Source organism: Nesoenas mayeri (genome assembly GCF_963082525.1).
Source record: "Nesoenas mayeri genome assembly, chromosome: 3".
NCBI lineage: Eukaryota > Metazoa > Chordata > Aves > Columbiformes > Columbidae > Nesoenas > Nesoenas mayeri.
The window spans coordinates 69,006,608-69,019,214 of NC_137544.1; the positions used below are offsets into that span (position 1 = coordinate 69,006,608).

Genomic DNA, 12,607 nt, shown 5'->3' on the forward strand with positions numbered 1-12,607 from the left:
CTAGATCATTTTTTTCATTAGCATCAGGCAAAGAGATAAAATGTGATATAGTTGACAAAAATACTGGAAAATAACATTCTTTCTCATGTTTGCATATAAACTTTCTTTCCCAAACTGTTAAATATAACTCAGCAGTACTAGCAACTACTTTTTTTTCGCTACACTTTTTCTCTTTTTTGGGCTTTTCTTGTCTTGCTCTACTTGAAGGGCTGCCTCTTGAGCTGCCAGCTCTTCTTGTTTTATGCGCTCAGCCTCTAGCAGCTTGTTTCTGTATGCTTCCCGAATGCTGTGAACTCTGCCTCGGGTCTCATCTAAGGATGCCTAGCCAAAAACAAACAGCAATAACCCCCCAACACATTAATCTTGATTTCATCATAAGGAACTGCATCCTTCCTGTTATGTTTCACTTCGTGACTCTGTAAGTACAGTGAGAGCATCTCTCCTTGTCCTTTTACGTGTGTTTTTATTGATTTGTCACAGTGACACAGCTATATGTCAATCTTGTCACCATGAAGAAACAGGGAAAGTTCATGATTTTTTTTTTTTTTTTTTTTGAATCACCAGCATAATAAGCTAATTGTCTGAAAGGAGAATAGGGCAACAGACTAGTTACCTATCCAGGTCTAGTCCCTTTTCAGTTACTTGCTTGCTTTGTTGTCTTAAACAAGTCCCTCAAAACCTATTTTTCAGAAATGCTGAAATTGCCTAGGAGAACTAGTCTTTTCGGAGACTAAAGGAGCCTAAATCACGTTGATCTTCAAAAAGACTTAGGGCAAGTGGGACTTGGACACTTCTGAAAACTTTTTCCTCTACGTTTCCACCCTGGAAAATGGGGATATCTGGATATTTTATGTAGTTCTCTGTGGCCTACAAATGAAAAAACTGTAAAAATGCTAATCAGCACAGTGTGCATATTCACAAATAACTCTCATTTTAAATTCACACTGTGAAGCATTTTTAGGGGACATACTTTATAGAAAGAGCTGAGGAACTACTCTTCATAAAAATTTGCCCTTCTCATATGTGATACATTAGGCATTCAAAATCACAGCAACACCTGAAAACACAGACATGTGTTCTTATTAGGATCAAACAGTCACCAGTAGAGAAATACGGCCCCTTGGAGACTTGTAGGTAAGTAATATAAATCAGGCTGTGTGGGAACTTGCTAAGGAGGTGTTTTCAAGTGATGTCTGTAAACTGGTTGTTTTGATGTAGAATTATTTTTATTGTTTCTTACCCACTTTTAAGAGCTCTGAATAGTCACCAGCTGATTGCTAGTGGTTATTCTATCACCACTGTGTAACAAAAACATTTTGTTCCTGTTGATGCTCAATGGTTAAGCTGATTTTATTAAGATATTTTTATCAATTTCATGTGCAAATGCACTGGCTGAGTTAATCCTAACAATGGATCCTCCACTAATACTACCACATTTATTATTTATACACACAGTTTTTTACAGATTAGTAATTCAATTTTTTCGTTTGCCGTCATCATGCATATTCCATGAAAACTGTGTTCTCTGGCTTTGCTGTAGGATGTATTAAGAGCAACTGACCCTCATCGGCAAATTATCTTGTTCTTTATTACTTTCCAAAAAGCCCTATGCAATTCTATTGTCAAAAAAACAGCCAAAACAGAGATACTTTCTCTAAAATGCATTTGGTCATGTATGTCAAATGCTCAATTTATTCTCACTTATAACTATCCTTTTATGGTGGTAGTCTTAAAACAGTGCTTTTGCAAAGAGCTGTATCAAGAAAGTACCAAAAATATAATACTAAGGATGTTGTGTAGTACTATTTTTTTCCCTAGAACCTTTAGTTTTAACCTTTACCCAAGCAAAATTTCAAGCTTGTTCACTGTTTCTAATTATTGGTACTAAATACAAAAGTCCTGAGAATGACTGATCAAGATAGTCATACCAATGGTGGATGTCGCAATCATAATTACTGGAAAGTTATCTTGAAAACTTACCTGCAGATTCTCATACATTTCCATTATATTTTGCTTCAATAAAGCTCTGTCATTTTGTTCTTTTTCTCTTTGTTCCAAAGCCATATCTCGAAGTTCCCTAAAATGGTTGATTTTTTCTGTTTTACGTATCTCTTGCTGTTGAATGATAGACTCATTTCTTAGCACAGACTCAGACCTTGTTTTCCTGAAGGAAATAAAAAGGTATTTATCTCATTTCAAATACTGTTTTGGGTAGTGTATATTTTGCTTAATACCTATATGCATATATTTGGCTTATATACTGCACTGTCACTACTGTATGTTTAGATATGGTTAAGGAGTCACTTCTCCTCTGTTTATATATTACACTGATGAGAAAGTACATTCCTGAAGCCAGGTCTTCTTACACTAGAGTGTCTATTTCAAAAATATTTGTAAAATCATGCTCATCTTTGAGCATTTGAAAAACTCCTATATGTAACACATATTTTTAATTTGCAAGAAACACCATTTTTCCAGGAGTTTTTGATATTATAATTCAGCGTTGAGATAAATTTAGGTTTGCTTGGTTTTGTTTTGTTTTTTCTGCTGGCATAATGGAATATCTTTTTATAATTTGACTTAACTGACTAGTGTAAAAGTCAAGGAGTTGAACAAAATGAAATGTTTGCAAGACTTAGGCCCATGGAAGAGATTTCGCCATATTTTCTACTGTTTAAATTTTATTCATGTCAATATACAACCACTTTCACTTTCAATTTAAAATTAAATTTGAAAATTATTTTAGCATGTTCTAAGGTCTTCTGAAAATCAGTGAGCTTCATAAATGCCACACAAATAGAAATAGACTTAAACATAAACTGGGTTCTAGCTGCAGCTGAGCAAACATGCAGGTGCATGTATATTAGCTAGATGGGTTCATATCAACACATAATACAGTTATTTTGAATAAATTATATAATTAATATAATTATTTCAGCTATTAACTATTATTAATATTAACAGAACAGCATTTATTAAATGTTATTTGAATCTAGCATCACATCTTGACGTATTTCATATATGCTTCTTTCAAGATGACCACTGAAATAAACATATTTGCCTGCACATGGATTTTCTTCAGGTTTTTGTATCACGTTCTCATTACACGTAATACAGAGATTCAGCTCCTTTGACATGTATTATGTTAAGGAAAGGACATGAATTCTAAATAGATGAAGGAAAGAACTGATTTTAAAACACATTCATGCCAGGAAAACTGTATCTTGATGCTGTCTACACTTCTGCCTTCACTACTGAGTAATTTTGTGTACACAACACAAAGGCCAGATAAAAACATGGACCAGGATTTTCACAGCAACTTTAACAAGTGTGTGGCAGAATTGTAGCTGGCTTCAATGACACACGAAGGATAAAGTCTAAATTCACATCTATTATGCTGCATCCAGTTACAGATATGATACAAATGCAGGAAATATATTTCATTTAATACTTTCTCTATATGAAAATCCTTAGCCAGTCTTTCATTTTGGTGTTTAACTGTGACTTCATTGCTCTTGCTGCATTTTACCTCATGTAAGGATTAAGGTCTATAGACTCCCACTTTTTTTGCTGTGTTTGTGAGCTTGCTTCAATAGTTGCTTGAGATGCTTTCTTTCCTGTGAAAGGAGAATGTACAATAGAACAGATTAAACTGGTTATTCAGTTACGCTAGGAGGCTCCATCTAAATTCTTACATAGTTTTCTTCTTTTAGCTCAGCAGGATACATTATTAAATGAGAATATGGGTAGGAGAGGATATAATATTTCTGTCTTTTTATTTCCAACACTCATGATAGAATCAAGTATGGTGCGAAAACTCATATGCTAGAGTGAAATTAATGTATGCATTTTAGCTAAATCCATAGTATAGTACTCATGAAGGTTTGCAAATCTAAGGAAGAACATTCAATTTAAAGTGCTTAAAGAATATAAGAACAACTTATAATCAGCAAGGAATCACATTCTTTTGTTAAAAAAACAAAAATCAATAAAAATCTGATTGTTCAGTCCTGGCTGTAGTTTAAAAAATATATATTCCCTTTTGGGCAGAGGTTTAGTTAGGGAAATACCAGTCTAAAGATAAAAAAGTCCCATGACAACTTAAAATTGTCATTCTAAAGTCTTAGAATTTTTTTAACCACATCGATAATAACCATGTTATGCTTTAATGTAACATTTTCACAATACAACGCTGTAGCTGATATTAAGCAGGCCAGTGGGCTGAGCTGCGTTGTGATTTTTTCAACACTTCCTTCTTTGTTTGTCTGGATGTGCTGAAAATGCTTGTGAAATTTGATGAGATTTAACAAGTTATGTACTGGTCACAGGTTCTTGTTCCATGCACATGAGCCATGACCAGATATTGTCACAATTATCTTGAGTATTATACTTTCCTTTTTGTGATGGCCTGATCTCAGCATTATTCTTAGAAGAAAAGAAACAAGAAACCGGCTTGCACACAGTTCAGATTTTCATCAGAATCCAGTGATTGCCAGGGAATAAAAAATAAGTATCCACAGAAGTTGTAAGCACTGAGTAAAACTGAATGACACTCATGGAAGCTGCCAGGAAGCTGATGCTACTCAGTATGCACTTTTTGACACTTCACTTCCAGAGCTGCATCCATGAACAGGTTCCATGAACATCAACATAAAAAAAAGCACATCAGAAGCATTAGTGTCATACTGACACACTATTTCAACTGCTAAACAATTTTAAAAATATTTCTACAGTAATGGCCTCTAGTACCCTACTTGGGATTGAGGGAGTAGGTGTTTTTCACCGAACTTTCAAAAAATTCAGGTTAATTTAGGGTTAGAATTCCAGTACAGAAGGACTGCCTAAAGTTTCCCCGAGGGTAACTTGGCAACCTCTAAGAAGCTGAGTCTGAAAACAGAGAAATGTAACAATTAAAACCAAGAGGGGGTAGAGAAGTTGTAGACTAAGAATGCCATTGTGCATTTAGACATCTTTATTGAGGCTGTTCTTTACATATACTACCAGTATTTAACACAGAAGTATTTTCTAAGGACATGAACATGATGACCACCGTGAACCGAAGACATGCTTGCCAGAAAGTTATACCTTTACCTATTTCTTCTGAGCAAGGCGCTAAACTGGCAGTGTCAGTCCCAGCTGTGGGCTCCTTTGAATCTCTTACAGCATACTTATTAATAAACCGCATGCGTTCTTGAAAAGCCTAGAGATCAAAGTTTTAATCCAGATAAGAAAACTTCTACTGCATACTTTAAATCCCAAAGCATTTTAAAAAGTAAGAATCTATACATGTTCAATAAGACAGTAAATTTTCAAGTCCAGTGCATGTGAGGTATGATGCTACTTCATATTACTGGTAAGTATATTTCACTGATTTGATCTATGAAAACATCACATCTAACTACAGGAATACCATTAGTGAGTCATTGGGGAGACAAAAAAGATAAACATAAGAGGATGACATTTCATGTCAGAATGATATTCAAGCTGTATCTCCAACACATATTTTTTCCGAAGTAACAGCTTGTCAACAGTAAACATTCAATTTTTCTAGTAGTATTTTGGAACTTAAATTTGTTTACTTCAATGTGTTGTGTGGAGGAGAAATCAAATAGCATTAGCACTTGAATTTCAGCTTTAATTTCTATCAAGTATGTCTTGAGTATATGAATAAGAACTCGAAGAAAACCTTTGTGAGATGGTAGTTCAGTAAAATAAAGAGTAGGCAGTACAATGTGAATGGTTTCACTTCACTCAATGCATACTGGCTATATTTAGTACTTATCCCAAATGAGAAAACAATGCTGTCAATAACAAAGCTAATGCCAGAGAGCAGTATGCAAATCTGCCTGGGGCTAGAATCAGAAAAGATGCTAGGGTTCCCATTGAATCAATCCTGAGACATTGAATACTTACAGTAAAGATCATCATGCAAGGAAATACTGGAAAATCACTGATCTCTGGGCAGTTTAAAATAATCTTCAGATTTAAAACAAAAACAAATAAAACACTCTGAAAAGCAAGGTTTCCTCATGGCTGAACGTATGGTCAGAATATATTCAGCTACTGCACCTCTATAGGGAAAGATCACTTCCCCCTAGGAGCTCCTATAGCCTGGTGGTTTAGACTTCTGAGAAATGGGAGCTATGGGTGCAAGCCCTTCAGACTCAGTTACCTTTGATGCCAGAACCAGGCATCACCACTTCTGTCTGCCTTTTCAGAAGGTCACTTTGGCTCTCTGGCTTTCTCTTAATGGATCAGATTGCCAGAATGGATGGAGAAGCCAAAGGCCAGCCTGGAGTCAGGCACCTAATTCCCAAAGACAGAAGGTATGTGACCCCTGGAACAGGCAGATGCTGAGGCAGGGTGATCAGGAAGAAGTGAAGCTACTTAGTCTGGGTAGCAGACCCCAGTTTAGACCTTCTTTTTTTTTAGTGTATTACATGAAGTTTCTTCAATTTTCTTAATGATAGCTGCTTTAGAAAAATGTCACAGACTTAAAGGGACTTTTAAAATGCAATGCTTTACCTGTAATTCAGTCGATTTTCTGATCAAAAAAGGCAAAGATTATAGAACCAGCATCCTGAAGAGACTCTACACATCAAAGGGGATTCATTTCCAACTAATCTTTAGTAGGCTGCACTTGCATTTTCAGCCTCAGCACAGCCAATCAAAGCTGTAGAGTAATGCATCTCTCCTTAGATCAGAATTTAATAAAGTAGTGTTAGAAAAAATTGTGAGCCTTGGATACACTGAAGAGAACTGAGAAAATCTGAAAGTGTAGCTGGGAAGACCCATGTTTGAGGTTCATTTCTGAAAGGTGATACAAAAAAGGCGCAACACTTCTGTGTTGGGGTTTCTGGTTGAGAATCCCTCAATGGTCATGGTGGTGATAGGGGATGATAGTCAGGTAAGTTTAAAGACTACATTTTATTATTTTATTTTCCTTTTTTTTTTTTTTTTTTTTTTTGGTAATGATGTTTCCAGTTCTCAATCAATCAGCAGTGTAATTCTTTGCTTTGCTAGAAAAGAACTTGTATTACTTTTCCATCTTAAGCATATGTCATATCAAAAGAGCCCAGCTGCAGCTGACATCTGAATTAGTTTTGCTTCTCCAAAGTAGTTAATTTGTACAGAGGAGCATGTACAGGCTAATGGGTAACCTGCAACCCAGAATGAATTTGGGAATCCTGGCTGCAGGGGACAATTTGATTAAAGATATGGCCAGGTGCTAGTTCTTGAAGAAAAATCTTTTTGACATGTTTGTAACAGTGTATTTCTCACTGTAATCTGCCAATGCTAAACATTAAACTTGTCACAAGTAGCAGCTTTGTAATTGTATAGAGGCAGAGGGATTTCTGATGAAAAACTTCTGTTTTGTAAAGCAGCATCTAAAGTTCCAATGACCTACAGGAGTCTGAACTGGATAATCTGGATTCCTGCCCAGAATTCATGCACATAATCACTTTTTATCCTTTAAGCTGTATAAAATATCCTGCCTTCCACAGAGTGGTGAAGAGGACAGGCATTTAAAGTCAGGTCTCTTGCGGCAACTGCTCTACTGTCACAGCAGGTCCTGGAACTTGTGAAGAAACATTACTGCAAGGATTGTACTCTGATACTACCTTGATAGCTCTTCCTGGCTCTGCAGACTCCCATGCTTGTTTCATGGCTTTGATCTCATCTACTCGCTCTGTATCTTTCTTCATGTCCAGAACGTCCACCTCTCTCTGCTCAGTAACTACGCGTAAAGTCCAGTATGCTTTGTTTGAAGCAGGTGGCTGAAAGCGAAGTACCATAATGCATTCATTGGTATACGTCTACTACCACTATTTAAGGTGAAGTAGTACTTCTGTATCCTGGTAATTTTCCTGACTGATATACATAGTATATTGATAGTCTTTGACATGCATTACTATACAAAGGAAAGGAAAATTGCTTTGCAATGTCTAGAAGCAATTTGAGGTGTCTTGTTTACATGCTTGCCCCCAGTCCCACACCGTCTGTCTGAACAAGAGTATTTTGTAGTGATTTTCCACGCAATTGCTTATCTTCCTGCTTTTTGCCTGCCTTCCTTCCCTCCTTCCTTCCTTCCCTCCTTCAGTCCTTTCTTCCTTCCTCCTTCTTTTTTTGCTCAAAGTCTTCTTATATTTAAATAGGCTTTTTGTGTAGAAATACATCACGCTCTGTCTTATGAGGCATCAAGTTCTTTCTAATCACTTCTCATATTCTCTAACCCACCTTAACACATGGCTTCTCCACAACTGTAGGGTACAAGTAGTACCTGAAATGTAGGAGACTATTCCACCATCTGACCGATGAATGAGATATTGTGCTGCATATATTTCTGGAAACCATACCTCCGTAGAAGCTTTAAGCCCAAGATTTAGAAGCAGAGAGAGGAGGTCAGCTTTTATTTGAAGCTAAAGATGGGCATCTTCTTTATCTGCAAGCAGTCTCATCACAAAACTTTCATCTGTTTCAGCGGCAGACTGAAGACTTCCCAAGAACCATCATCCCAGCACCCCTAGCATACTCCATGATTGGAGCTGAAGGCAGAAATCTGACACAGCCTGAAGCTGCACTGCATTTCTGTGGCCAACAATCTCAACTGCTCTGAAAGAAAAGTTATTGCACTATTTTGGAACTCTGTATAACTATTTGTGGATATGAATGATAGGGAAGCTTGCTGTGCAGCAGGTTTAGTCAACAAAACAATTTAGTAGAGATTTCTTTATGAAAAAATCTATGGAGATGCCTTTCGCCTGAGCTACCTGCCATGAGGCAGCAAAGTTCTTAGCGAAAGCAATACCATTGAAGGAGGAGCTGTCACTTTCTTCTTTGCCTTCCATTAATCTGTTTGCAATTCATAAAGTCAATTATTCTTTTTAAGGCATACAGGTTGGCAGTAGCCTTTCTGTCAGCCACAGAACACTCAGATTATCCCACCACAGAGGAGAAGAATTTGAAAGTAGGCAAGTAGGTACCAATTTTTCTGCCATTATAAGTCTGCAAGTTAATGACATATGAGACAGGAACTGATGACAGGGGACTTATTTCATCTCTCTGAGAAACCATGAAAACTACTACTATGAGGGACCAATGGGACATGAATATGGTGAAGTCACAGAGTCTAATAAATCTTCAGTGGAGACAGAAAGTAGACCAACGAAAGGAACAACCAGGAGTTGCTTTAAACATAAACGAAGAAATAAGCACATTACATCTCTAAATGCAGGATGTATGTCTTTTACATGTACAATTCAATCTCTCTCAGGTGTAAAGCTAAAAGGGTGGCAAAGCAGGGCATAGAGAAATGCAAGGGATACACTAGTGTTAGTAATATTGATCTGCAGACTTGAAAATATCTTTATACTCAGTAAAGTGATGGCACATTCAACAAATCCAATTTTTGGTTTTGTTCTCACCTGAGATTCAGGTTGAGATACAACAGATGCAAGTGATCCTCTTTCTTTATTGGACTTCTCTTTTTCTGTCTTCTCAGATATTTTCTCTTTTCCTTTTTTGGTTGATTTAGGAATACTTACAGACTTTCGTTCTTCAACATAATGGAGCATTTGGGAAAAGCTGTTATCCTCATGCTTTTCCCCATATACTATTCAGATGTAGTTATGATGCGTGATGAATAAGAGGATACCATTGTCATCCATAAATATATTTCCCATATAATATCCAGTGTGGAATAACAGCACAAAACAGCCATACAGAAAGAAAAAGAAAAGTCAGTTAAATAGTTGACACTTTCTAGTACTACACTAACAATTATTGTTGGGCCAAGAAAGAATCTGGGACAAAACAACTTTTAGAAACAGATTTACAAGGTGAACATATTGTGACAGCCTTATCTGTCCTAAATAGTACTTTGCCCAGGGCTTAACAGGGATTTTGCCATGGTCCCTGCACATCAGTCACTGCATTGTTGCCTTGTCTATGGGTCAGTCCAAAGGTTGTCACATACAGAATCACAGTCTGACTCTTATTTCTCTATAGTCTCATACAATCTCTGCCAGTGCTATGCACCAGGCAGATGAGAAGCTCAAAGTAGATAAAGTCAATTTTCTCACTGTCTCAATATCCTTGTAAGTGTGAAGAGCAGAAGCGAAGATACACCCAACCAAAAATACAAGGAAAATACAAAGAAACATTTTTGAGATTTGATTCATGTTTAAGAAATTCAATATTATCATTCTCAGAACTATCTGAGAACATTTTAGATGAAATATTTTATCAGTACACTTGTATGCTATATGTATGCTGTATGTTTGAATTACAGATACGGAGAATTGACATTTGTAACCCTTATTCTGCACTGTCTTAGTTGGTGGGAGCTGTTAATGAGACATTTTGCGTGTCATATCCCTGTTAAAATAAACAAACAAACAAATAAATAAAGCCTGTAATAGTGTATAGCTTTAATAGCACAAGGAAAATGTCAGTTGAAACAAACTGGAATGAACCCACAACACTTTGAGAAAGATTAAAAATCCGAGTCTGAAATTTCCCTTTCCCTCCCTTGAAACATTAAAACAAATGTTGAAAACCTAAATTCAGTCAATACAATAAACCAGAGGATTTCTCTTAGAAAAAAGAGGAAATGAGTGACTGTTTACAATCTGACAATAATAACAAGGTATCTTTCACTTAATCCTATGCTTTTCTAATTTCTTTCCACTGATGACAAACCACTAGGCTGCATTATTTGATCCAAAGTCCACTGAAGATATTCCACTGGCTTTAATGTACTTTGGATCAGATCTGCAGTGTCATGGCTGAGGTTATATAGATATATAAAACTGTAAATATTAAATATATAAAAACATAATGCACATATAACTACACATAAATATATATATATATGGTATATGTGTGCATTACATCAGACATTATATGTGTGTTTAAATATAAATTGCATTATTTTTATTTCCTCATGCTACTTAAATAATGTACAATGGCACCAAAGTGCTAAGCTTAAATTGATTCAATGTTACCAAAGCATACATGAAATAATGAAAGCAAAAATCAAAGTGGTCTCTACAAATATTGAAGATACTAAAGCAACTCTGCAGGAAATGTAAATATAAAATAAACAGTGATGGCAGTATTTAAGTTATGATATCATTACATAAATGGCTTTCCAATTAATTTCACATTATCATAATGTATTAGCACCATAAATCAGGCTAGTGTACATGCATTATTCAGTTGATTATTAAATTTTAAAGATAAATTATTTGTTTATACAAACACTCAAGAGACATTCAGTGTCATTAACTAAATGATATCAGACAAAGACTTTCTATGTCATGGGATACCACAAACTTTGTCTGGCCTCTATAATTTTTTTACAACTCTGAATATTAACATTTTGGTGCTCTGGACTTCTTGCATACACTGAGAAGTAGTACATAACAAACAAGCCTATGAAATGACAGGGCTAAAAGGAGGTACCCTGCTGTAACTTCAGGGGTGAAGACCTAGGGCAGGAATGAGTCGAGCTCTCCTGGCTAACAGCACACTGCACTGCCCAGGCATCTCCAGGTATCCTCCCTCCTGCATGGTCTCCCCAGTTTGGGGATCATCCTGCAGTTATACCTGGAGGGGGCACAGGCTACAGCTTGGCCCCATAGCATGTGGCCCAATCTAAGGATGTGTGAGTAATTCCTCAGGGCTTTTCCAAGGCCAAAGCCAGGCAAATGCTTTGTATAGAATGTGATATGAAGAAAGGCAGGGAGATGATACAGAAAATAAAAGACCATTCCAGCTCACAGCTTATACGTAAATCATCACACACTCTCAGTGGGAGTTACTGTACATGTATGGTACCAAGAAAAGCTTGGGCAGCACAACAACTGACAGTGATGACAAGCAGCTGATAGCAACTCTTAAAATTAGCTTCTCTACTACTTTGCAGTTATTTACTGAGATTCATTTAGTCCAATGCCATAAGGGACCATAGTGGTCATCCAGTCTGATGTCCTTCCTATCTGTAACTCATAACATCAGATTGAGGTACAACAATAGCAATTTTTTAGGCAAGACAGGCAGATACTCCTGATTTTTGAAACTCAAATTACAGATATCATGTTTTATTCAGAGGTGAAACTCAGAGAAGTCTTTTGAAGTTTTCTTGAGAGGGTCCCAAGCTCCCAGTACCTGAAATAGGTTCTGAGCATTTAGTGGGATTATTAAGTAGTTGGCAGAAATGGCTCTTACTTGCCCCTCAATAAACTTTCAGATTTGGTTCAGAAATGACCAAGAACTTCGAATGTTGTTTTTCCTGTCTCTGACTGGATTCTTGACAGATAGCAATGTAAAAAATCTTTCCAGTTTTGGGTTAATCAAAACACTACAGTGGTGGTAAAAATACACCAGGATAGAAGTGAATCACCACTATGGCTGCAGTAGTCAGATGGGGTTAGAGCATGGCTTAGAGCTCTGCAGGTCTTTAGCACCATCGTGTATCCTCAATGACCTATTTTTTTACTGAATACCAGGCAAGCGATTAATCACTACAGACAGGCAAGGTGGGAAAGAGATAAAGAGAGGGAGAACTGAACATCCTGTTAAACATCTCATGAAATCCTGTCCT

At 36.6% G+C, this 12,607-nt stretch overlaps 1 protein-coding gene across 1 annotated transcript in view; it reads right to left on the minus strand.

Annotated features, from left to right (window-relative positions):
- ADGB (androglobin) overlaps nt 1–12,607 on the minus strand; it is a gene marked incomplete at both ends in the record, with an annotated part of 111,274 nt that overhangs the window by 7,468 nt on the left and 91,199 nt on the right. Inside the window, 6 exons of the mRNA XM_080341439.1 lie at nt 163–321; nt 1,981–2,164; nt 3,530–3,617; nt 5,086–5,200; nt 7,623–7,778; nt 9,426–9,613. Of these exons, the coding sequence (XP_080197565.1) occupies nt 163–321; nt 1,981–2,164; nt 3,530–3,617; nt 5,086–5,200; nt 7,623–7,778; nt 9,426–9,613 (890 nt within the window). The remainder of the gene's footprint in view (nt 1–162; nt 322–1,980; nt 2,165–3,529; nt 3,618–5,085; nt 5,201–7,622; nt 7,779–9,425; nt 9,614–12,607) is intronic.